This window comes from Spermophilus citellus (assembly GCF_964194105.1).
Source record: "Spermophilus citellus genome assembly, chromosome: 2".
In the NCBI taxonomy this organism is placed as follows: Eukaryota; Metazoa; Chordata; class Mammalia; order Rodentia; family Sciuridae; genus Spermophilus; species Spermophilus citellus.
This window is the reverse complement of record NC_138183.1, coordinates 64,126,270-64,153,636: the sequence shown is the minus strand read 5'-3', so window position 1 is coordinate 64,153,636 and position 27,367 is coordinate 64,126,270. Positions and strand designations below refer to the sequence as shown.

General features: G+C 36.6%; 1 protein-coding gene across 12 annotated transcripts in view; it reads left to right on the top strand.

The window, feature by feature from the left end:
- The window catches only part of KDM4C (lysine demethylase 4C), a 401,867-nt gene that overhangs the window by 42,513 nt on the left and 331,987 nt on the right, over positions 1 to 27,367 (top strand). For 10 of the 12 annotated variants that reach the window (XR_014020688.1, XR_014020689.1, XR_014020690.1 and 7 more), the window contains exons 2-4: positions 1,467 to 1,627; positions 14,198 to 14,373; positions 18,543 to 18,657. Coding sequence is in view for 9 of the 12 variants with exons in the window: in XM_081282627.1 (XP_081138753.1) it covers positions 1,484 to 1,627; positions 14,198 to 14,373; positions 18,543 to 18,657 (435 nt within the window). In the remaining 3 variants the exon portion in view is untranslated. Of the gene's footprint in view, positions 1 to 1,466; positions 1,726 to 14,197; positions 14,374 to 18,542; positions 18,658 to 27,367 lie in introns of those variants that run through there. The other 2 variants (XM_081282629.1, XM_081282630.1) reach the window with 2 other exon arrangements.

The window sequence follows — 27,367 nt, the reverse complement described above, 5'->3', positions numbered from 1 at the left end:
GTTACCACTTCACTACTTTTTTACATCTCTTATTATCCCATAACATGTACTCCTCTTTTATCTGCCCCATCCTTCACCTCTTAATCTCTCTATCAAGGAAGTTAAATTTATTAAGAAAAAAAAAAGTGGGGGCGGGGGAAAGAAAGCTTGTTTCAAGAAGATTTGATTTGTGCTGTCAGATGCCAGATCCTATCACTGAATCTACATGTGGATTGGGGTGGAATTCCTTACTGAGACAGTCACTCCAGTGCTTTTTATGTTTTTAGTTAAATTTTTTTTTTTTTTTTAGTTGTAGATAGACACAATATTTTTATGTGGTGCTGAGATTCAAACCCAGTGCTCATGAATGCAAGGCAAGTGATTTACCACTGAGCTACAATCCCAGTATTACCAGTGTTTTTTATATACTTGCATTCCCCATGCTTGGCACATGTTACGTACTGAATGAACATTGTTGAAGGGATCATCTCATTCATCTGCAGCAAGATGAGGTTGGTGTTTTTGTAGAAAAACCTCCCTTCTGTAATTTTTGCTTCTAAGCTCTAGACACACTAGACTCCTGTCCATTCTGCAGTATTTCTAGATTCTCTGCTACCTGGAGTGCTCATTCTGTCATCTGACCAGCTGCTGTATCTGCTTATAAGTCTTTTTTTTTTTTTTTAAAGAGAGAGAATTTTAATATTTATTTTTCAATTTTCGGCGGACACAACATCTTTGTATGTGGTGCTGAGGATCGAACCCGGGCCGCATGCATGTCAGGCGAGCGCGCTACTGCTTGAGCCACATCCCCAGCCCCTGCTTATAAGTCTTAACTCTGCTCCTTTCTGAGGAAGTGATTTCTGATTAGTCAAGGTGAACTTAGTTGCTTCTTCTTGTATACTTAAAAAAAATTTTTTTTGTTCAGTTTCTGGACGGTGAACTTGGAAGGTAAAGAGTTTACCCATTTCTCTCTTTCTAGTACTTAAGTATGTGGCCTGGTGGTTTTGTCGAATGATTGATGTGTACATTATTATAGAAAAGCTTGTTATGACAATCTGGAAGGACACATGAGTCAACTTGTGCTAGGGATGGTGAATATCCTCCACTCAACCTAGATGAAACCTTTATACATGTGTGCATATGAGTATGAGGGAGTCTTTCAGAACAACACCTTATGTGAACCTACAGTGTTAGAAAATTCATTTTTACTTGGAAGGATTTTGAGAGACCAGCAGTATAGTTCAGTGATTCAGTGCCAAGAATAGGAACTTGGCAAGAGGAGACTAGAAACTATTGGTTTTTTTTTTTTTATCTTTTTCCCAGGGCCCAGGGAGAAATGTATGAGTCCCTATAAGAGGGTGGAATACAGTGGAAATATCTAAGAGCAAAGTTCCTGATGAGGGTGCCTACATTTTATTTGGGAGAAAAATACCACTGACCTTAACACACATAATACAGTGCCAATGACTGTGTCCTTCTCTCTGCAGAGACTGCCCTAGCCATCATGGAGGTGGTGGAGGCAGACAGTCCTCTGAATCCCAGCTGTAAAATAATGACCTTCAGACCCTCCATGGAGGAGTTCCGGGAGTTCAACAAATATCTTGCATACATGGAGTCTAAAGGAGCCCACCGAGCAGGTCTTGCAAAGGTGATTATGCTCAGATCCTGGCACGAGAAAGGATCACTTGGCCTTTAAATTGTGTTCTTAATCTTCACGATGTGGGCCGTTGTTTCTTCCTAAGGAAGGTATTTGTAATATCTTCGTTTTTGTTAATCCATGTGGAGCACTTGAAAGATAAATAATTAACTTATTTTTTTCCAACTGTTTATACTATGTTCTAAAGCTTCTTCTTTTTTCTTCTCTTTTCTTTTAAAATCAGGGAGGCCTATGGAAATCAGATATCCCGTACAGGTTTTCAGAGGTTTGAGAATATTCATGGTTTTCATCAGTTTCTCATAGAATACATTTATTTATTTTTTGATATTCGGAATTTAACCCAGGGGGTGCTTAACTACTGAACCGCATCCCCAGCCTTTTGAAATATTTTTTATTTAGAGACAGGTTTTTGCTGAGTTGCTTATATTCTTGCTAAGTTGCCAAGGCTGGCTTTGAACTCATATCCTCCTACCTCAGCTTCCCAAGCTGCTGGGGTTACAGGTGTGCACCACCATGTCAGACCAAGAACAATGATTAACCTGAAGCTTCATCAATACTCTCCATCCCCTCTCCCATTCTTGCTTTGTTCCTTCCATTTTTCTTTGTTTTTAATTAAATTAATTAATTAGTTTTTATGGTACTAGGGATTGAACCCAGGGCCTTTCATATTCTGGGCAAGTGCTCTACCACTGAGCTGCATCCCCAATCCTTTTTAAGAAAATATTATTTTGAGATAGGGTCTCACTTAAGTTGCCAGGCTAGCTTTAAACTTTTGATCCTTCTGCCTCAGTCTCTGGAGTAGCTGGGGTTACATGTGTGTCCCATTGTGCCCAACCTCATTTTATTTTTTTGATATAGCAGATTTATTGAGATATAATTTATATACCAGATAATTTACCCACTTAAATTTGTGTTTCAGTGGTTTCTAGTATTTCCACAGTTACATAGCTATCACCACTATTGAATCCCAGAAGATTTTCATCATCCCAAAAAGAAACTGTACCCATTGAACAGTCATTTCCTATTTCCTTCTAACCACCTAGCATGAGGCAACCACAATCTACTTTGTCTCTCTATGGATTTTTCTATTCTTTTTTCTTTTTAGTATTTATCAGATGTGAAGAGTGTCAATATGTACGCGACACTGTGGCAGGTGGGGGGTGTGTGTGTGTGTGTGTGTGTGTGTGTGTGTGTGTCGGGGCCATGAGGGGCCAGAACTGATCAAGACCCCACCTTCATGGAGCTTATTATCTGATGGTAGGATTTTTAGGGTGATGAGATAGGGACATTTAAGCCAAGACCCAAAGGAAGTAAAGAAACCAGCCTTCTCAAGATACAATGACAGAAAGAATACTAAGTCCAGAGGCTGGGAGGCTGGCCTGAACTTCATGCATGGAAGGATTAGGAAGGCAGTCAGTGGAATTGGCACCCAGGGGGAAGAGGGACATAATAAGTATGGTACAAAGAGGCCAGATGGTATTGGCCTTGTCCAGCTTCACAAATGCATAAGAAGTTTTATTTTAAGAGCAGTCAGAAGCATTGCCACACTTTAAGTGGGAGAGGGAGGTATGGTGATTGCTTATTTATTTCTTCTGCTGTTTTTGTGACATTATTTTGAAATGATCACACTAACTTCTATGAGAAGAATGAATTTAGAAGTGTGGGTCATGGGAGACAAGAGTACATGTAGGTTGTCTTTATCTAGTGAGGAGCTTATGGTGGCCTAGACCATTGAAGAAAGGCAGACGTGGTCTTTGGTTTAGTTGTGTTTGAAAATACTCATCTTTGGCTAGGTGCTGTGGTGTACTTGGGTAATCCCAGCAGCTCAGGAGGCTGAGGCAGGAGGATTGAGCATTCAAAGCCAGCCTCAGCAACTCAGAGAAAACCTGTCTCTAAATAAAATGTAAAAAAGGGCTGAGAATGTGGATCACATTCTGGTTAAGTACCCCTGGGTTTAATCCTTAGTACCAAAACCAAAAACCTCATTTTTTCTTATTCTTATAGATGCCAAATAACATCCTGAAAAGATCATGGTAGTAGCTGGGTGTGGTGGTGCACGCCTGTAGTCCCAGAGGCTCAGGAGGCCTAGACAGGGGAATTGCAAGTTCAAAGTCAGCCTCTCCAATGGTGAGGTGCTAAGCAACTCAATGAGAACCTGTCTTTAAATAAAATACAAAATAGGGCTGGGGATGTGGCTCAGTGGTCTAGTGCCCGAGTTCAGTTCCTAGTACCCAAAAAAAGAGATCGTGGTTTAAGAACTGGAGGTATAAATGAGCGCTCAGGGCCATAGGGGTGTTCTAAGGTACTGAGTACTATATTGCCTATTTGAATCCATAGATCCATAGTTAGAACTTTTAAAAATTTTTTCAATAAGGTTTTAAAAAATTTTAATTTAAATTTTTATTTATTATTTTTACTTATATATAACATTAGGATACATTTTGACATAATCACAAAAGCATGGAATATAATTTGCTCTGATTCAGTCCCCAGCATTTCCCCCTTCCCCTGAGTTAGAGCTTTGAAAGAAAACTGTGTTATGTCATTTATCCTCTGACCTGCAACCTAAGATGATTTATGTGTCCTTTCTTTTTCTTTGTGGTGCTTTTTTCTTTTTTTCTTTTTTGTGGTGTTGGGGATTGAACCCAGGACCTTGTGCATGCGAAGCAAGCACTTAGCCGACTAAGCTACATCCCCAGCCCCTATGTGTCCTTTGTATATTGGATATCTATATATCAGGGTCTTACCAAATGCTTAGGACCTTGATAAGTTGTAGAGGCTGGGTTTGAACTCGAGATCCTCCTGCCTCAGTCTCCAGGATTATAGGCATATGCCACCATGCCTGTCAGGAAATCTGTTTTAATTTAAATCTTTCCCTAGGAAGAATTATTTTTTTGTGTGCGTGTTTTATTATTGTGCTATATTTTAAGTTCGTAATCTGGGTTTCTGTAGACTTGTCACTGTTTGTACATAAATCCCTGAGCCCTGGCAGAGACCACTGCTGGATGGATCCACTCAACTGCACCAACATAAAGGGCTCTTTTTCACTGCTGTGAAGGTCAAATAGTGTGGAGAGCTGATAAAAAGAGAGAATTTCCTGAACAGCAGAATTTGTCGTTCAGGTCCTCATCTGGGTACCTGATGCTACCTGTAACCCAATTTTTACTGTTTCTGACATCTGACCCTGGAGGTCTGTCATTTTGTTATGTATCGTTAAGGATCAAAGTTCCTCCAAGAAAAGTTTAAAAAATTGGGGATATTAAGTTAAATATTAACTAGGAATGGGTGAAAGTTGAAACAAAGAGAAAGTAAAAGTTTATAATGAATTTCTCAGATGAGCTATCTTTATTTTAGCTTTTTTTTTTTTTTTTTTTTTTTGTACCCAGGGTTGAACTGAGGGATGCTTAACCACTAGCCACATCCCAGCCTTTTTTAGATTTTATTTAGAGACAGGGTCTCACAGAGTTGCAAGTGCCTCCCTAAGTTGCTAGGGCTGGCTTTGAACTCATGATCCTCCTATCTCTACCTACGCTTCTGCTTCCACTTCCACTTCGCTGGAATTACAGGCCTGCGCCATTGCTACAACACCCTTCTCTAGTTTAGTTTCTTTATTGGGTTAACTATTTAAAAAACCCACTCAGTTTTAACACCTCAGACCTTCCAGATTATCTTTGAGGGAGAAATAATTCTTTAATTGAAGAGAATGAATGTATTATTTCAGAAATACTTGACATAAAATTTTGATCATGAACTTGTAATGGGGGAGGGGATTGTGCAGGTCTGTCTCTTTGCCTTGGACTCTGAATGCAGCCCTTGTCCTCTCTCCCTTTAGTTTCTTGAAAGCATATACTGTGTTCCACTGAGATTTAGTAGAATAGCTTGTGGTAAGGAAGCATGTTCAGTAACTTTAGAAGAGGAAGCAGCAGCTACCCTCACAAGGGAGCTGCAGGCACATGGAGTACACCTGTGCTGTTCCTGGTTATTATGAAACAGAATAAAGTTAATGAGAACTACAATTAAAAGACACACCTGAGTCCAGAACAGCTTCTCTCACTTCCTTAAAGTAAGATCGTTGGCAGAGTTGAGACATTAATTTATTCAATCCTGTGATAATTTTCTATAACTTATTTTAGGAATATGGTGAACTATTTGTTTCTAATCATTTTTGCTACCTTTTATGTCAAGTCACTTGAACTCAGTTTTATTGGGTTCGCCTCTTGTTCTAGAAACTGCAGCAATAATAACTGTACAGAACTGTACTGAATCAAATCAAATGGTAAAAATCAAGACTGCATTGATGTAGCTGGTTTGTTTTGGGGCTAGCCCTGGGGAACAGAGCCACCTGTGAAGTTCTTTGTTAATACACTTTTGATAGCATTTAATGAATTGGTTTTAATTTATGACTTGAAGGCAGTGGAGTTAAAGTTTTATTTTACATTTTAAACATTAAAAATATTTTAATGTTCTTTCTGAATTCTTTAATTAAAAGAAAATAAATACACAAGGTAACATTTCGAGTTTCTGTAAATTTATTGTATTTGTATGCTTTCCTCATCCAATTATTTCAGAACTTTTTTTTTTTGGTACCACGGATGGAACCCTGGGGCACTCAACCACTGAGCCACATCTCCAGGCCTATATTTTGTATTTTATGTAGAAACAGGGTCTCTCCCTGAGTTGCTTAGACCCTTGATAGGTTGCTGAGGCTGGCTTTGAACTTGTGATCCTACTCCTCAGCCTCTCGAGCCACTGAGATTATAGGCTTATGCAACTGCTCTCAGCTTGCCTTTTTTTTTTTTTTTTGGTAAGACAGGGGCATATATTTGACTCTATACCTAATATTAATTTTTGATTGATTAATTAATATTAAATAATGACTTGAATAAATCCCCATGTTTTTTGAATTGTTTAAAAAATAATTTCTGGTATAGAATAAGTTTGTGTTTATAATACTTTTATGTTTTTAATTAAAAAAATTTTTTTAGATATTGATGGACCTTTTTTTTAAAAAAAAATTTTATTTTTTTTACTTGTAGTTGGTCACAATATCTTTATTTTTTTCTTTATTTTCATGTGGTGCTGAGGATCAAACCCAGGGCCTTGCATGTGCTAGGCGAGTGCTCTACTGCTGAGCCACACTCCCAGCCCTGAACCTTTATTTTTTATTCATTTATTTATGTGGTGCTGAGAATTGAACCCAGAGCTTCACACATGCTAGGCAGGTGCTCTGCCACTGAGCCACAACTCCACTCCCTTCTTCCCTTTCAGTGTGTTCTCATGGTAATATATCTTATTCAAATTCATATAGTATGATTATTCATGCTTTTCAAAATTATTAAGTGTACATATTCAATAACATATTATAGGTCTGTATATTCTCATTTTTAAATGATATGCCTTGGAGGAAATATTGCAGATGAAAATTAAGTTTAAAATTGACAGCTCATTTTCAGTTTGTTTTTTTGAGTTAACAAGTTTTTTATTTATTACTTATATAACATTGAATATGTTACTCACCCCAACCCCAAGTTTCTTTATCCTGTGAAGCTTAACACAGAGCTTTCACAGTTGTATATTATCGATCTAACGCTCCTTGAATATAAAGTAGACTGTCTTCATGTGCTAGTGTAGGAAAGTTTTTTTTAACTGAACATTATAGCAGTACCTATAAAGGAAGAAATGAAAAAATGTGATTATAATAAAGCTATGAACTAAAGTTTGTCAAAAATTTAGGGAGGGAGGCTGAGGCAGGAGGATCATAAGTTCCAGGCCATCCTCAGCAATTTAGTGAGGCCCTAAGTAACTTGCTAAGACCCTGTCTTAAAAAAAAAAAAAAATTGGCTGGGAATGTACTTCAGTGGTAAATTGCCCTTAGATTCAATCCCAAGTACTTAAAGAGAGAGAAAGAGAGGATGAAATAAGAAATGCTACTCCTAGTAGTGCCTGATGCTTAGTATTTATACCTCCGTCAGCTCCTACAACATTTATTTTAAATCAGTCATAATTCTTCCTCAGTTGAAGTCAGTGGGACAGGTGAAGACTGCAATAGCAAATATTCTTAATATCCATATATATATCTTCCTTTACTCTTCCAAATATTTTTTAATATTTTAATTTTTTAGTTGTAGTTGGACACAATATTTATTTGTTTATTTTTATGTGGTGCTGAGGATGGAACCCAGGGCCTCACACGTGCTAGGCGAGAGTTCTACCGCTGAGCCACAACCCCAGCCCCTTCTAAATATTTTAATGTGGCCACATCCATATTCCTTTTTCAGAGTTGCTCTTTTTGCTGCATATAATATTTTTTGATGAACAAGACAGTGATATGGAGACCATGCAATGATATCTATTCATTCTAAATCTCACCTAAGTAATGCAAGAGTGGCAAAACAAAGATATCATAATCTGAATTACATCCACAGCTCTTTTTGTCTTTTATGAGGGAAAGTCTTGCTAAATTGTTGAGATTGGCTTTGAATTTACAGTTCTCATGCCTCAGCCTTCCAAGTTGCTGGGATTGCAGGCATATGCGACCATAACTGTACATTTCTTATTTCTTGAGAAACTTCAGGTTTTGAAAAAGGGAATAACAGCTCAACTATGTGTAATTGAAATACATATAAAAACAGGATTATTGTTTTGGTCTACTATACAACAAAAGCAGAACTAAAAGATTTAGTCAAAGAGGATTTCCAAAGATTCAGCGTGTTACCATTTTTTTCTGTATAAAGTTTCCCATGAAGTAGACTATTTAGAGTCCATAGTTTTTATTTATTCAGTGGTTGGTGTACACATGCAGTGTGAAAGAATGGATGCTTTATTTTGGCTGCAAGAGCCCTTAACTACAAATTGTGGAAAGATAACTACAACTGAATATCATTAGAAAGCTCCAGTTGGACAATGGGGGTTACTTGACTGCAGACTTCTTTTATGAAGTACATCCTAAGCAGCACACACCTAAGCAAAATTTTGCAAAATCAGAAGTTCCTACAGAAAAGAGAGGAATTCAAAGACTTAACTAGGGGCCTAGTGAAACCACTACTGGCTAAAATTGTTATATTAGCATGGTAATAGTAGTTTTTAAATTTTTTTTTTTGTAATTTAAAAAAAATTTATTTGTTCTTTTTAGATATACTGTAGAAGTTTTCTTTTTAGTAAAGGAGAACTGAAGTCATTCCATGTTGATATATAAAATACTTTTGAAAAATAATGTTTTTCACTTCTGTGTTTTAAAGTCAATATCATAGAAGAATCATGATTTTTATTTTTGAGATAAAGCTAGAAAAAAGGGTTCAGCATAGTAATGTCTGATTTTGTTGCACTGTTTTTTATGGTGTTGATTCCCTGCTGTCATAGATTTTTTTTTTTTTTTTTAGAGAGAGAGAGAGAGAGAGAGAGAGAGAGAGAGAGAGAATTTTTAAAATATTTATTTTCTAGTTTTCGGCGGACACAACATCTTTATTTGTATGTGGTGCTGAGGATCGAACCCAGCGCTGCGCACATGCCAGGCGACCGCTCTACCACTTGAGCCACATCCCCAGCCCTGTCACAGAGTTTTTAAAAAATTTTATTCAGTTGGCCAGTTCCAGAATATAATGTCTCAATGAGGATATACTTATTATTCTGTAGTGAGACATTTGATTTTTAAAAAAGGGGTATTCATACTACTTTGTTTTTTTTTTAAACTTTTTTTTTAAAGAGAGGGGGGGGAGAGAGAATTTTAATATTTATTTTTTAGTTTTCGGCGGACACAACATCTTTGTTTGTATGTGGTGCTGAGGATCGAACCTGGGCCGCACGCACGCCAGGCGAGCGCGCTACCACTTGAGCCACATCCCCAGCCCTTCATACTACTTTGTATGTTAAACACCAGGTTAGATAATAATATTGTCTAGGATGAAAATTTAGTGTGCTAAGGAGAATGGGGCAAGTTGCTTACTCTTGAGGAGCTGTGCTAATTCTGTCAGACTGGGATCTTGTCTGCAACTTTAAGAAACTGTTGCAGTAGGCCTTTCCATTTGACTATTTTTTTTTAATTAATTGACATTGAAATTTCAGATCAGCCAGCCCACTCTGAAACTTTAAGGGTACCAGATATTTCTATGCTGTAGGATTTCTTTAATAGTTGGGTTCATTTAGACAAAATCATACATGGATGGAATTTAATTTACTCCATTTCAGACACTGGTGGCTGCCATTCCTTTCCTTGTCCTTCTCAGCCCCTGAACCCTGTATTCCCCTTAATTGTTGCTTTTTTTAACCAGAGATTGAACCCAAGGGTGCATATCTGAGTCACATCCCCAGCCCTTTTTATATTTTATTTAGAGACAGGGTCTCACTAAGTTGTGTAGAGCCTTGACAAGTTACTGAGGCTGGCTTTGAACTTGAGATCCTCCTGCTCAGCCTCCTGAGCCCCTGAGATTACAGATTATGAGCCACCATGTCCAGCATTTATTGGTGCTTTATAGAAACACATAAAGGTAAATTTGCTGTGGTATATTTATACATGTACATTGTGGAATTTGGTCAAATTTACTTCCCATTTCCTCCCCTTTCCTGTCTTTCCTCCCTACCTTGATCTCATTCTTCATCTCTGACCTTCCCTGTATCTAGGATATCCACTCCAGACCCCCCTTTTGTTCCCCCTGTACTTTGCTCCAGTTTCTGGTTTTCTGAGTCTGGCTTATATCTCTTGGCTAGGTATTCTCTAGTTCCATTCATTTACTTGCAAATGCCATGATTTCTTTCTTCATGACTGAGTAAAACTCTGTCATGTGTATATGGCACATTTTCTTAATCCATTCATCTATTGACAGGCATCTGGGCTGGTTCCATAACTTGGCTATTGTTAATTGTGCTGCCATACCATTGATGTTTCAATATAGTATGCTGATATTAATTCTTTGGGATAAATACTAAGGAGTGAGATAGCTGTGTCCTATGGTGGTTTTGTTCCTAGTGCTCCCATAGTGGTTGTACTAATTTATAGTCCCATCAAAAATATATGAGTGTATCTTTTTCCCCCCTATCCTTGCCAGCAGTTATTTTTATATACTTTTTTTTGTTTTGGTACCACCGATTGAACCCAAGGGCGCTTAACCACAGAGCCATATCCCAGCCCCTTTTGTTTTTATTTTGAGACAAGGTGTCACTAAGTTGGATCTTGCTAAATTGCTGAGGCTGGCTTTGAACCTGTGATCTTCCTACCTTAGCCTCCTGAGTTGCTGGGATTATAGGCATGAACCGCCATGCCTGGTCTCATTATTGTTTACATTCTTGATAATTGCTATTCTGACTAGAGTGAAATGAAATCTTAGTGTAGTTTTGATTCGCATTCCCCTGATGTCTAGCTATGTTGAACTTTTATCTTATGTTTTGTCTTGTGTTTCTTCTTTTGAGAAATGTCTGTTTAGTTCTTTGTCCATTTATTGACTGTGTTATTGTTATTTTTTGATATTAAGCGTTTTGAGTTCTTTATGTATTCTGGATATTAATCCCCCTACTAGAGGAGCAGCTGGCAAAGGTTTTCTCCCATTCTGTAGGCTCTCTCTTTATGCTCTCAATTGCTTCATTTGCTTTTTGAAGTTTTTAAGTTTGATATCATCCCACATAATGATTCTTGGTTTTATTTCTTGAGCTTTAGGGGTCTTGTTAAGGAAATTGGTGCTACACCAGTATAATAGAGTGTTAACCCTGTGTTTTCTTCTAGCAGTTTGTGATGGAGGATTTCTGATAATATTGAAAGACTTTAAGCAAACAGTAAATTCTTTCTTGTGCTTTAAAAATATTGAATTTCCAAAGTAAGTCATTTCATTGTAAGTATTGTAAGGCCAAATAGTTAGGTTCAGATTGAAATATAATTTATTACAATTCTAAAGGGAGCAAAAATAAAGTGAAAAACATTGAAAAAAGTTTTCAACATTAGACTTGATTTTTTTCCCCCCTCCAAAACCATAATGGCAAATTGTGTTCTTTATCCTGTTAGAGTAAATATTCACTTGTTTTTAAGTTCTTGTTCTTATCATTATCAGTGTAACACAGATGAACACTTTAGCTTATGAATCTTGTTTCAGGAACTGAGCAGGCACCTGGGGCTGGTGACACACGCCTGTAATCCCAATGGTTTGGAAGGCTGAGGCAGGAGAATTGCAAGTTCAGAGCCAGTCTCAGCCATTTAGTGAGGCCCTAAGCAACTTAGTGAGACCTTGTCTCTAACTAAATTTAAAAAAGGGCTGGGGAAGTGCACCTGGGTCAATCCCCAGTACCGTCCCCCCCAATTTTTTTTTTTCAAATAATATCTTATGCCAAAACAGGTTTATCTGTTTTCTAAAGCTTTGTATTTTTCGTTATAACCTAGAAAGATTTTTGAGTCTTCCATTTCTTTGATACTTGGTACTGGGGATTTAACCTAGTGATGCTTAATCACTGAACCATGCCCTCATTAGCTTTTTGTTTTTTGAGACGGAGTTGCCCAGGGCCTTGCTAAGTTTCTGAGGCTGGCCTTGAACTTGTGATCCTCCTGCTGCAGCTACTGGAGTTGCTGGGATCACAAGTATGCTCCACCGCACCTGGTTTGTCCCAGTAATTTCATTGCTAGGGGTATCTCTGTATTTATGTATATCTTAGAGATCCCTGTGTGCATATGTACCAGAAGATATAAGAATATTAATAGTATTATTTCCAATAGTCATTAATTAGAATAAGCCACATGACCATTGGCTCATTGAAAAATTTGTACATTTAAAAAAAATTATACCAGGGCTGGGGATGTGGCTCAAGCGGTTGCGCGCTCGCCTGGCATGCGTGCGGCCTGGGTTTGATCCTCAGCACCACATACAAACAAAGATGTTGTGTCCACCGAGAACTAAAAAATAAATATTAAAAAATTTTCTCTCTCTCTCTCTCCCCCCCTCCCTCCCTATCTCACTCTCTCTTTAAAAAAAAAAATACCATTACAATGGTCACCAGTATACAAATAAATATTTATATAAGGGAATTAGTGGGAGTGAAAATTTATGCGCTAATCTGCATGGGTCATCATATTTAATTCTCACAATGTTGAGTGAAATATAGAAGATAAACCTTGAAGAGCATATACCATGCTTACATTTTTATACATTTAAAAACTTGTATTTAGGAATGCTTACTCATGCATAAAATTAAAGCCCAGTAACAAATTGGTTACCCTGAATGCTATCATCTAGTTGCTTTTTGTTCCAGAGGGGAAATGTATGGAAAAGGGTACTTGGAGAGCTGCTGGGGTACTAGCAGTATTTGGCTTTTTACACCTGGATATTTACTTTCTAATAACTTGCATATTTTTATTTGTCATTTACATTTCACATATGTAAATGACAAATATGTAAATGACAAATAAAAATATGGCTGCTATATTTTAAAATTTTTAATATTTATTTATTTATTTTAGTTCTCGGCGGACACAACATCTTTGTTGGTATGTGGTGCTGAGGATCGAACCTGGGCCGCACGCATGCCAGGCGAGCGCGCAACCGCTTGAGCCACATCCCCAGCCCCTGGCTGCTATATTTTAAAATAATTATTTAGAAAATAGTTTTTTCCTAAAAAATATAAATAGCTTCTTCTAATGTGGAAAAATTGCAATCATAAATTGTGACTTCATGACTTTGTCCCTTGTCATTTTAAGTCATCTGAATTGTGCTGGGATGAACTCAGGTCTTTGTCCCTGTTAGGCAAGTTCTACCAATTGAGCTACATATATAGTCTGTGAATATGTATTTTCGATTCTAATGTTTCTGGATCTTTTCTCTGTTAGTAATTAAGTGTTTCTACATTATGGGAAAACAGTGGTGTGCTAAGCTACCTCATTCTAGCATGTGAGAGCTGATAGTTCATTTCCCAGCTCCAGGTTTTGTGATGACATATTGGTAGGTTCAGTTGGCTCTGATAAGAGTAGAAATGGAAATACAAATCAAAGTTTACCCATCTTCTCAGAAAGCTAGTTTTTAAACATTTACTAGTACATCACTATCCTATTTGCTACATTGCATAAGAGATCTACAAAGAAAATAACAGTTAACTAAATAGTTATTTATTTTTCTCATTAGTGAAAGTAGCACATTTAGATAAAATTCAATAAAGGCGATCTTCTTTGAGGAAGAAATGATTTATGGGCACAATTTCACCATCTTTTATGAGGCAGGGTTATATAATGGCTCACTGTCAATTGTGTTATAACTGTTGCAGTTTGAATTTTAGCTCAACCTGTCTTTAGCCATTTGAATTTCATTACAGTATTTTCTTTTGCATATCTTTTGATTTTATTGTTAAAATCAAGCTATTAATAGTACCAACTTAAAAGTGAATTAAAACATACCAGTATTGGATATAGGGAGTACTCAGTAAATTTTACTATTAAAAGTATCATATTTTTTATTGCAGATTTTCATTTTTTTCTCTATTACACATTTGTCATAGAGATTCTGAGAAATTTCTTCCATTGTAGATGGTGGGATATAAAAGCTAAATAATTACTTGGAATATTTTTAAGATAATAATTTATTATTATTTTATTTTTAGGTGATTCCCCCTAAGGAGTGGAAGCCAAGACAGTGCTATGATGACATTGATAATTTGCTTATTCCAGCACCAATTCAGCAGATGGTCACAGGGCAGTCGGGACTGTTTACTCAATACAACATCCAGAAGAAAGCTATGACCGTGAAGGAGTTCAGGCAGTTGGCCAACAGTGGCAAGTGAGTAGATTCAGTTTGCTATTTCTATTTCTTTTAAAAAAGAAATGAACATAATAAGAAACCAAGCAGACAGCAGAGATTATAATGAAAAGAAGGAGACTCATGTAAACATTTTAGCCTTCATTTAACTGTTTCTGCTCATAAGGTGGTTATTTACTAAAATTTAGCTTAGTGTTATGGAAATTATTTTACATTTTATTATTTGTAAAAGCTAGCCAAGAGCTATACTGCTGAGCTACATCCTCAACTCTGCCATGAGTTTTTGATTTATCTTTGTTAGGCAAAATTTTCTTTGTGTGACAGCACTAAAATCACACACAGACTTGTGTGTGTGTGTGTGTGTGTGTGTGTGTGTGTGTGTGTGTAGGTAGAGAAAGAGAGATTAGTAATTTTAAAAGATTTAAAAATTTTTTAAAAAATTGAATTAAAAAAATAAATTACAGCAGAATGCATTACAATTCTTATTGCACATATACGGCACAATTTTTCATATCTCTGGTTGTTTATAAAGTATGTTCACACCTTAAAAAAATTATTGAATGTATTTGAAGACCACCATTATTGTATTAGTTATCTATTTCTGGATAACAGATTGTTCCAAATTTTAGCTGTTTAAACCAATTTATAATTTTATGGAGGTCAGGAATCTGAGAGTGGCCTAGCTTGGTGGTTCTGGCTTAGGGTCTTTCATGAAGTTGCAGCCAAGGTGTTGACTGGGTCTGTTGGTCATCTGAATGTTTCCTGGAAGAGCCTGTTTTAGAAGTTCTCCCCTTTTGAGGCTATTGGCTGGAGTCCTCAGTTGTTTGTGAAATGGACTGCTCCTCATGTTGTAGCAGATGGCTCTTCCAGAGCAAGTGATCCAAGAGAGCGTTAGCAAGATGAAAACCACACTATTTTCTCATGACTTGTCTCAGAAGCAACACACCGTCACTTCTGCCATATTTTGTTTGTTCCAAGCTAGTTGCTAAGGGGAGGTGAATGAAGTTCTACTTCTTAAAGAGAGGACTTTTGAAGGATTTGTGGATATATTTAAAAATAATTACAGAATAATAATTCTGATATAGTTAAGGCCTTATATAACAATGTTAATATGTCTAAGCTGTTGATCTGTACTTCCTTCTTGGCACAGAAGTGCTTTATACAATTATCTGTTGATTCCCTCAACAGCTCAACTGTGTTTTATCCCTATTTTACAGAGGAATAACTGAGTTCCAAAAAAATGCAGCTTCCCGATTCTCTGTCCAGTTTATGTAGCTTGATTGATTGATTGATTGCAGTACTGGGAAATGAACCCAGGGCTTCACACCTGTTAGGCAAGCACTCTTACATTGAGCACTGAACTACATTTCCAGCCTTTGTAAAAATTTTATTTTGAAACAGGGTCTTGCTAAGTTAACCCACGCTGGCCTCAAACTTGCAATCTTTCTGTCTCAACCCCCAAAATCACTGGGATTACAAGCATGTGTCCATACCTGATTGCTTATATAGGGTTTAATAGCCAAATCTAGATTCAGACCAGGTAGCCTGGTTCTGGGGCTCACTTCTTAAGAGTAAAATGTTCTGGGTAAACGGTCTGAATGAATCAGTTTTGAGCAAAATGACACAGAATTTGTAGAATACCTGTGGTTATTTGGGAGTGTATTAGGCATGGAATTTGTATCCAGGATTCATTAGAATCAGGTATCAGGCATAAGAGTCTGCTATGGAGAGTAAAATGTTCTGGGTAAAAGGTCTGAATGAATCAGTTTTGAGCAAAATGACACAGAATTTGTAGAATACCTGTGGTTATTTGGGAGTGTATTAGGCATGGAATTTGTATCCAGGATTCATTAGAATCAAGTATCAGGCAAGTGAATTGGTCACTTTTCTAATTTAGAATCAGCATTTATTTCAAATATTTAAAGGCATTAAAATTTGATCTCAGTGGCCAATATCAAGCTCTTTTCGAATTAAGAGTTTGAACAAAGTGATCCTGATTGGGTATACAGTGATAGATTCTGTAAGTCTGCTTAAATAGTGTAAAGCAATTTAGGACTTCATTTTTCAAAATCTAAGAAGTTACTCTAGAAATCCTAATAAATGACATTTCTGCTGCCTTTCTCTCCTTTCTTCTGTCCTGTGATCTGTGGTCTGGGGAATAGGGATGTGCATCTGTTTTTATCATCTGATTCTGGCCTCTGGTTAGCTTGTTTGGCTTGTCTGGAATTCCTGGTACTTCTGGAACCTACAAATAAATGTGGTGGAATAATGTGAAAGTAAAGTTGCTTTCATGCCCATCCTTTTTATTGTTGGCTGTGCAGTGAGATTCTAGTATACTGGGAAAATCAGTCAGTTCTGTATTTTAAAACAGTTATTAAGTAGTGTGCTATTATATAGCTAATCAGTTTGGATTTTCTACTCTAGTGAATGTAGATGTTGATTGATCTAGTCAATATAAAATATTTCTTATTCTTTATACTGCTAAGCAACTATTTCACCTTCTTTTTTTTTTTTTAAAAGAGAGAGAGAGAGAGATAATTTTTAATATTTATTTTTTAGTTCTCGGCAGACACAACATCTTTGTTGGTATGTGGTGCTGAGGATCGAACCTGGGCCGCACGCATGCCAGGCAAGCGCGCTACCACCTGAGCCACATTCCCAGCCCCACTATTTCACCTTCTTTCATTGTTTTCTCAATTTGTTTTTTTGATTTTCTTAATGAGGAATTTTTTTTCTTGGATAAGATTGTTGCTGGGGATGTGGCTCAAGCGGTAGCTTGCTCGCCTGGCATGCGTACGGACCGGGTTCGATTCTCAGCACCACATACAAATAAAGATGTTGTGTCTGCCGAATACTAAAATAATAAATATTAAAAAATTCTCTCTCTCTCTCTTAAAAAAAATTGTTGCTAAAAATTCAGAGAACTAAGTTCTTTCCTTTAGTTCCTATGTGAGAGAACCGTTAATATTAATAATTTAGTGTACTTTTATTTGACTATTTAATGTACAATTAGTGCTTTTTTTTTTACACCAATAGGATCATAGTATACATATTATTCTATAACCTGCTTTATTCAGTTAGTGCAGATTTTAATTTCAATACATAGAAATGTACTTTATTTTATGTTTAGTGTTTTTATTTTTTTTAGAGAGATTTTTAATATTTATTTTTTAGTTTTTGGCGGACACAACATCTTTGTTTTTATGTGGTGCTGAGAATCGAACCCGGGCTGCATGCATGCCAGGCGAGTGTGCTACCGCTTGAGCCACATCCCCAGCCCATGTTTAGTGTTTTTAAAAACTGATTATTAGTTGCTAGATGTTAGCTAGTGTTTTCAGTTAATGTTGAAGCACACATCCTGGATCATCTCTTGTGGTACATGTGTCTCTGTGTTACTATGAATTTCTAGTGTTGGATTTTAAGGTAAAGGGTATATATTTTTTGATTTTTGATATTGTGCTGAAAAATTATATTCTGGAAAGTCATGCCAGTATATTCTCCCACTCCAGGTTTGTTAAGAGTTCTCATTTTTTCCCTACCATAATATTTTAAGCATTGCCAATCTAATATTTGAAGTTTTTTTTTTTTTTTTGGACTGGGTATTGAAACCAGGGGTGCTTAGCCACTGACCCACAACTCCAGCCCCCGCCCCACTTTTTGTATTTTATGTAGAGATATGTCCTCACTAAGTTGCTTAAGGCCTCGCTAAGTTGCTGAGCCTGGCTTTGAACTTGTGATCCTCCTGCCTCAGTCTCCCAAGCTGCTGGGATTATAGGTGTGCACCATGGCATCTGGGCTTATTCTAGTTTTTAAACTTTTTTGGATTGTTAGTGAGATTGTCCTTTGTTAATTTTCCCATAGGCATTATGTCTTTAACATAATTCTTCAAACTTTTTTTTGTATAATTGGTTAAATATTTTAAAAACTAAAATATGATTTATAGTAATATATAGTTTCTATTATTTATACTTTAGTGAAAGTATTCTTACTATTAAAGAGATCATATAGAGTTGTTTAGGAATACTGAGAATATTCAAGTATCTGTGACATACATTATATATTAGATTTGACAATATGGGTGTCTGTTTTGATAGGGTTTTGTTTCAGAAGTGTTTGTTTCTATTTATATGGGTAGGAAAACCCTTAAAATTTTCTTACTGGTTGATAATTTTTTTCCCCCACGTTTACAGATATTGTACTCCAAGGTATTTGGATTATGAAGATTTGGAGCGCAAGTACTGGAAGAACTTAACTTTTGTGGCACCTATCTATGGCGCAGATATTAATGGGAGCATATATGATGAGGTATATATATATTTGTTTGTAGTAGGTTCTGTAAAGGATCATTTGGTGATACTGTTTTTATTACCATTTTAGATAGCTAAGAAATAGTCATTTGTTGAAATTTTGTTTTTTCAAAATTTTTTCAGAAATTTGTTGAAATTTGTTGAAATAATTCCTCAAAATATATGATGAAATACTTACTCATTAGTATGATTTTTGCAGCTGGTAATTTTCAAATTGAAGCCAGCTTATTGTACAAACACCTGAGATTATTGAAAATTCAATGTTTTTATTTGACTGATCTATACATTAAAAAATCCGAGCACAAAGACATAAAAATGTTCAAAAACAGGGAATATTATCTTAACTGTCACTTAAAGCAAAAATAGAATTTTAGATGTTTTCTTCTAGAATTCTAATCGTCTAAGTTACATTTGAATAGGCTTGTATTCTTTTTTATCAAAAATAAATTGTAAGTTTTTTTTCTTCCTGTTTTTTTTTTAAAGTACATATATTATAGTCTTTAGCCATTTTTACAAGGACATAATCCATTCTACAGGATCCAATCCTTATTGCCTTATTGCCTCCTCCTGATTATTTTTAAAATGTGACTTATTATTTTATTTTGGACCTCCCCCGCCCCTGATATCTCTCTCTTTGTTTTATTTTATTATCTACCAAAAGGTGGAAATAATGTAACACAAAGCTGCATACTCTTTACCTAGATTCACCAGGTGTTGGTATTTTGCTACTTTTGCTTTATGTTTCTCTGTCCTTTTCTTTATATCAGTTTCTTTATGTTTTTCTCTTTGCTATAGCATTTGAAAGTGAGTTGCAGGCATTATAACAGCAATGTCTTAAGTTGATCAGTACGTATCTTTAATTATAAGACAACTTGACATATATATATCACCTTATATAAAGATATATTCATATGTCCCTAATTTCCCCAGTAATGTTATTTGTAAATGTTTCTCTCCCAATATAATGGATGTAGTCAATGACTGTACTTTGCAATTAATAAGTAATATATGAGTGACACTTTGGTGTCCTAAAAGACTTTCTTGCATCTGGTAGATTTAGCATCTCTTAATAATTTGTGGCTTACCTCCACTATTAATTGTATTATTTTCTTTTCGGGTACCAAGAATGGAACCCAGAGGTACCCTACCACTGAGGTACACCCCTGGTCACCACTCCCCATCTTTCCCTAGTTTTTTATTTTGAGACATCTTGCTGAGTTGCTCAGGCTGAGTTCGAACTTATAATCCTCTTGCCTCAGCCTCCCAAGTCTTGGATTATAGTGTGTGCCACTACATACTGCTATTTTAAAACCTCTCCCCCTAAAAAAACGTAAGTTAGAAAGCACGTAAAACATTGCTATTTGAATCTGGAATGTCCCCCAGAGGCTTACATGTTGAAGGCTTGGTCCCTGATGTAGCCATGTTCAGAGGTGGGGCTTTTGGGAATTGATTGGATCATGAGGGCTGTGACCGCATCAATAGATCTAAATTCATTGATAGATTTGTGTATGAATGTACTATTGAGAGTTGGTAGAAACTGTAGCAGGTGGGGCCTAGTTGGAGAAAGTACATCGCTGAGGTTATGTCCAGGAAGGGTGATAATACACATACTTTTTTGTTTTTGCATTACAATTCTTAATACACATATATACCACAATTTTTCATATCTCTGTTTATGTATAAAGTATGTTGACACCCAATTAGTGTGTTCATACATGTACTTTGGATAATGATGTCCATCACATTCCACCATCCTTGCTAATCCCGTGCCTCCTCCTTTTCCCTTCAGCCCCTCTGTCCTATCTAGACTTCATCTATTCCTCCCATGTTCTCCCTCCCTATTCCACTATGAGTCAACCTCCTTATATCAGAGAAAACATTCGATATATAATTTTTTAATATCTTTATATGTGGTGCTGAGGATCGAACCCCTGTGCCTCATGATTGGTAGGCGAGTGCTCCACTTCTGAACCACAAGCCCAGAGGCCCCCTTTCCCCCCTCACATTTGTTTTCTTGGGATTGGCTGACTTCTCTTCTCCAATGCCATCCATTTACCTGCAAATGCCATGATTTTGTTCTTTTTTAATGCTGAGTAAAATTCGATACATGGTGTTTTAGATATGTATAAAAGTTAGAAAAAGCAGCTCATCTTCCTTCCTTTTCTGGATTTTAGTATAAGTGCCCTCTATGTTGAGAATTTATTGTTTTTTAAAGTCATTCAAACTCAATGTTGGAAAATTGGAATATATAGAAAAATATGAAGAAAGTAAAATTGATTATAAACTTATAAATAAATAAAAAATACTTTTTTTGGGTGATTTCCCCTGTGGTCTTTTATATGAGTGTATGTTTATATACATGCACGTTTGCATATGTATGTTACCCAATGAAGAGCCATGATGGTTTTAGAAGTTTTTTGGCCTTCAAAATATTTCTACATTGTTTTCCAGAGGTACATTTCAGTTTATTCCAGCGCTATCATGTGTATTCTACCAGTTTCAAATTATACCCCTCACCCCTTTCTTGGTATTTCAGTTTTAGTTGTATTTTTTACTCATTTATTCTTTAGTGATAATATATGTCTCACAGGTTTAATGTGTTATTGAAACTAATCTTTGGGTAAATGAGTATGTATTTGTTGCCCACCGGACTAAGTTTTGTACACTTGTGGTAAAGATGGGGGGGGCACAAGGAAGAGCCTTGTGGCTTTTAGTGCTTAAATTCTGGAAGGACATGCTAGCAAACAGAACATGTAGGAAGCATCCATGATAAAGGGATGTGGACATATGGGAGTGCCTGTTGGAAATATTTACATGAGTCTGGTATGTTTAGATTATGTCATTCACAGTATTATTTCAATTTGTGTTAGCATCAAATATATCTAAATTACCAGTTTTACTTTGTATTAAATGGTACCTTACAGAGTATGGGACCTTGTCTTATTAAGCTAGGTTTTTGTGGGATTTCTAGTGGGATGAATGAGGCAGAGTAAACATTGCTGGCATTTTATACTTGAAGAGGTTAAATTGCTTTTCTGAAGTTACAAGGCTAATACAGGGGCTGCTGCATGCTTTTATTCCCTATACCAGCTTTTTTTTTTTTTTTTTTTTTGGTGGTGCTGCTGCCAGTTGTTATTTTTTAAATTGAATAAGACTATCAACAACATAGGTGACAAAATTAGGGTGGATTGAACCCAGGGCCTTGTGCATGCGAGGCAAGCACTCTACCAACTGAGCTATATCCCCAACACCCCCCATACCAGTCTTAAAGAAGCAGTTATGCATTGTCAATCTTATACTTGTGGGAATGTGTCAAATGAGGTATTTGTCAACTACATATTGATTCTGAGCTAGCAGTCTATTTTGTACCTTCTCCATGGTTTCTTCTCTGTGGTATCCTGGAAAGTGTTCAGGCCTCGGAAGAAGGTTGAGCTGAGGGATTATCTGAATCCTGGCCTGAGAAGTTGCATATCTGAGTGCTCTAAAATAAGATTAAACTATCTAGGTTTTAGTTTTTTAAACCTCCTGTTATTGGGATCACTGACCTCTTTATTCCTTTCTTTTTTCATATGCAATGAAGAAAAGCAGCATATTTGGGACCATTTTCATAATTAACATAAAATATAGTAGTGAAATAGCATAATCATTGATGACAGAGATGAGTTTGATGGACTTTGCTTTGCTCTGCTTATCAATGTATTGCTGATATTTGAAAACCTGTTACTCATTGGCATTGCTGCAAGGGAACATTGACTTTAGACTTCATTTGGAGTAACTTCAGTTATTAAAATCCAATAAATAGAATCCTGTGGTTTTGTAAACACGCAGTTTTGGAACATCCTCTTAATTTATAGGCTTTAGAGCTGGGAGCCTTTCACTTTGGTAGGACCTATAAGGCATAGCATTTTATAGAGTTTCTGCAGTCTCTGAGGGGGCATTTAGCAGTTCCTGAGCTGGGTTGACATTTTAAGTGCTTTTGTATATAAAGAAAGACACGAGAAAAGTGTTTTAAACTACTACTGATAACAAAACCTATCACACTCAAGACTCTTAAATTGAAATGTATGAAGAAGGGCTGTATTTGCCCCCTTGGGGTAGATGGAGAATAACAAAAGAAATATTGTATTACAAGAAGTGATGAAGAGTGTGTAGGATACTAATGATAACTGTTAGGAATGTTTGAAATCATCATAATGGGTGTGCAATGAATAAAAAGCCCATGTTTTGTGGTTTCTGTTGACTGTTTTATCTTTACATTGGTTGGTTTTTCAGTTCAGTATTTAAATTGTGCTAAGAACTGGTTTTTATGGTTCAGGGCATTATTTTGGATGGGATTATATAGTCGTTAAAATGTAGTTCAGTTTCCCCTCTGATTTCTTGTTATGGTGATTTCCTGAAGTCTTAATGGCTGGGAAATAATAGCCTTTTTTTTTTTTTGGTGGGGGTGGGAATTCTTGGAGAGGGTGTGGTGAGGTTTATTCAGTGTATGAAGATGGATAAGGATAATGGATCTCAGGTAGTTCAGAGACTACAGGGACAAAAAGGACAGAAGGTGTAATGAGCTTGGCAGTAGAGGCCAGTATGGGTTCTATGGAGCCTGGAGGAGAAGCATGCAGGACATTCTGGAGGAGGAAGGACATCTTAGCTTGGCTTAGATGATTGAAAACAGAGGGAGGTTGAGAATAGGACCTAGGTAAATTTGAGGGCAAGACCACACCTGAAAGTTTTAGTATTTTTGCTGAAATTAGAGGTTGTTGGCCGAGTGGGGGGTTAAGGAAATTGAGACAGACCTGATACAGTGGTTGGGAATAAGGAAGAAAGGGACTGCTTGAAGCCTACAGGGTCGTGGGCCTGGATTGTGAGTCTGACCCATGGTACCATAGTGGCCCTTCCTGCTTTGTTCCAAGGCTGCTGTTAGTTTTGTAGTACCAGGCATATCTTTTAAGGGGCACAAAAGGTACCAGCCTTGGGTACACACAGGAATTAGGGGTGAGAGCGTTCATGAAGCACTAGTTCAGAATAAACACCCCTGATAGGAAGGAGAGAAAGGCCTAGAAATCCCAGGGCTTGAGACTTGTCACCTCTTTTAGTCTGCTGATTTATATCTTGATCTCCTTTGGTTCTACTAAAAAAATCTTAGTGAATAGCTTGTTCATGGTAAAATAACACAATTTAAGCCAGTTGTTATTTTTTAAATTGAAATACCAAGACTATCAACGACATAGGTGACAAAACCTAGGCCTTGGGTATATGATGCAGAGCAGGGTTTTTGTAATAAAGTTTTACTGGAGCACAACTTTGCTTACTCACTTGCATATTATATTTGGCTATTTTTTGAGTAATTATAACAGAAATTCTATGGTCTTCAAAGCCCAAAATATCTACTCTCTGGACCTTTGCAGAAAGTTTCTAGCTTTTAAATCTTTTTTTTTTTTTTTTTTTAAGAGAGAGTGAGAGACAGAATTTTAATATTTATTTTTTAGTATTTGGTGGACACAACATCTTTGTTTGTATGTGGTGCTGAGGATCGAACCCGGGCCACACGTATGCCAGGCGAGCACGCTACCGCTTGAGCCACATCCCTAGCCCAAGTTTCTAGCTTTTAGAGACACAAATATTTGTTACTGGTGAAGAATATGCAAACCCTTTTTTGAAACAGATGGGTTATAATTAAAATTGTGAATGTTTTCAGGGGAATCAGATTAATATAAATTGAATACATTGATTAGTTACAATGAAATTGTAGTGTTTGGGGGATTTTAGGAAATTTATGTAGTTGAGAAAGTTCTTAGAGCTGCTTGTGGTCCTGGGGGCTTCTAGATGATTCTTTGGAAATATTACCCTAAGCATAACAAACTTAAGATCCCAATTTTGTTTGTATGTGTGTTTGTTTGTGTGTGTGTGTGTGTGTGTGTGTGTGTGTGTGTGTGTGTATGTTTCATTAATGTATACAGATACAGAATTTAATTAGCTTCTGCTGATTGTCTATATATGTAAGAAGTTATCCCTAGACACATGGGAGCTTCTCTATGAAACAAAGCAAACATATAAAGATCCAGAGTAAAAAGAAGGATACAGAGAAAAAAACGTCCAGAAACTGGGATGATAAGATTTGATTTAAGGCCACAACAGTCAGCAGATTCTGCAGAAAAGATTTCTGAGATGTCCAGTAGCCATATACACCTCCATCAGCAGAGTCTGCTTTGTTCTGTGAGAGCTAAGAATAGACATCAGCATTACTTGTGTTACTGCAGTGACAGAGTAAGTTGTTCAGGCTTGTTTTCTCTGCTAGTTTGTCCTGCTTTTCTAACAGTAGCTCATAGTATAATGGTGATCTTCTTAGTGAAAATAATGCTTCATTAAATTCCATTAAAATGGAAGTTCCACATGCTTTGCTGAAGTAGCCTCTTATCTTCATAATTGATAAAGCTAGAAGGGTCTTAAAGTGTGTTCAGAGAGTTTCCTTTGCAAGATTTTCCTTTTGCTCAGTGTTGCCAGATAGCTGCTTCCCTAATCCTTATCACCCTCTTCTGTCACTTAGGCCTTCTGATTCAGATGTCTCATATCCTAACAGGTAGCACAGTCTTCATTGGCCCCTTTGAGCCAATATTTTATACCGTGAGTTTAGCTTATCCCCATTGTTACAATCCCCACAGAGCAACCTAAGCCCTCTTTGGGTGCTAATTGTCCAGATTTTTTTTTTCTTTTCTTTAAAGGGAAATAAAACTATGAGATGGCATTTTCATCAAGATTGAGAATTCCTTTGAAGGTAACCATCTTTTATCAGTTTTTTTGCTGATAAAAGTTTTTTCCTGTTCACCGGAAGAAAAAACTGCACTTACTCTGTAGGGCAGCTGCCTCACCCATGATCTTTGTTTGTGTCATCTTTCACTGTTGTTGGCTTTGCCAGATAATTTTGCCCTTATTTTGAAACTTGACTCCTTCAGTGAATTATGGTCCCCCTCCATTGTTGCTACTCTAGATCTTAAAGGGTGTCTACCTTTCTCTGCAATGCCAGCCTTGTATGCAGTGGTCTCCCCTACTGAGAATGGCTATGAGTCCTCTGCACTAGGCATTTCTCTAGTTTTTCCAAATGTTGTATTGACTCAGTAATGCAGTGAAGTCTTCCAGATCAGTTCTGCTCTACTGAAAAGACAGAATGTGTCAAGATCCTGCTTCCTGTGTGCTTTCTTCCCTCAGTTTGAGACATTACTTCCTACTCTTTCTGGCTTCTACATGTTCCCCTATGGCCTTTCACTTTCTTAGGAAACATTTTCACCAATAATGATGGGAAGAAAATAGCATTAATGCCCAATATATCTAATAAGGGCAGGGGACATAATCCTTTTGAGAAAATAGATCTGAGATACAGATCTAATTCTATTACTTAGAGATATATTCAACTGAAATGATTCTGTTGGTGACTGTTATCAAAGAGAATTTTTGATTGGACAGTGAATTTTGGATAAAAAATTATTACAGAAAGTATTTGTAAAATGAAGATAGATAATGAAGGATACCTGTACTTACCTGTGTGACTATTTCTTCTGTAGTAGACTTTTGAGTCCAGTGATGATAGGAAACATTTCTCATAAACTCTCTAGTCCCAGGCCCTAACATAGTATATGTACCAAAAATGTACCTAAATAATTATAGAATTGATGAATGCATAGCAATAGAAAAGTTAGCTTAGGATCATTTTGTGGAGTTTCCTGAATGTTTTTGGTGTTTGTATGAATCTTAAAAGAACTTTTTTGAAATTATTGCAGTTAGGAAATGATAGAATTGGAGTCATTTTGGCAAATGTGATCTGATACAGGACTTTTAGATGGACTGCGTGCAGCAGAAGACTTTGGAAAGGAGTTTTGGGTCAGGAGGATGAGGAAGGGTTCAAGTAACCCTCTCCCTTGAGAGTTTTTTTTTCTTTTTTTAAAAAAAGCACTAGTGCCCTGAGACAGAGGTTCTCAAACTTTGTCTCAGTATCTCATTATATACTTAGTAAATGTTGTGAATCTCAAAGAGCTTTAGTTTAAGTAGATCTTTTTTTTTTAGTTTAAGTAGATCGTTTTTTTGGTGGGGCTGGGGGTAGGAACTATGTATTAAACTCACGGACGCTTAACCACTGAGCCATTTCCTCAGCCCTTTTATTGTAGTTTATCTACAGACTGCATCTCACTGAGTTGCTTAGGGCCTTGCTCAGTTGTTGAGGCTGGCTTTTAACTTGCGATCCTCCTGTCTCTGCCTCCTGAGATGCTGTTTAGGCATGCATCACTGGGCCTGGCTTAAGTAGATTGTTCTTATTTATTATATTAGAAATAAAAATTGAAACTATTTCAAAATTTTGATTTATTAAAAATCCATTATGTAGTATCACAAATGTTTTTATAAAAGATGACTATATATTGTAAGGTAGAATAATTAAGAAGAGTCATTATTTTATATTTTTTAAAATCTCTTATGTCTAGTTTAGTAGACTGCTGGATTCTTTCAAAAAAAAATTTTTTTTTGGGTACTGGGGATTGAACCCAGAAGGGCTGTGTCACAACCCCACCCCTTTTTATATTTTATTTACAGACAGGGTCTTACTGATTTGCCTAGGACCTCACTAAGTTGCTGAGACTGGCTTAGAACTCATGATCCTCCTCCTTAGAACTCATGATCCTTCTGCCTTAGAACTCATAATCTTCCTGCCTCAGCCTCCTGAGCCC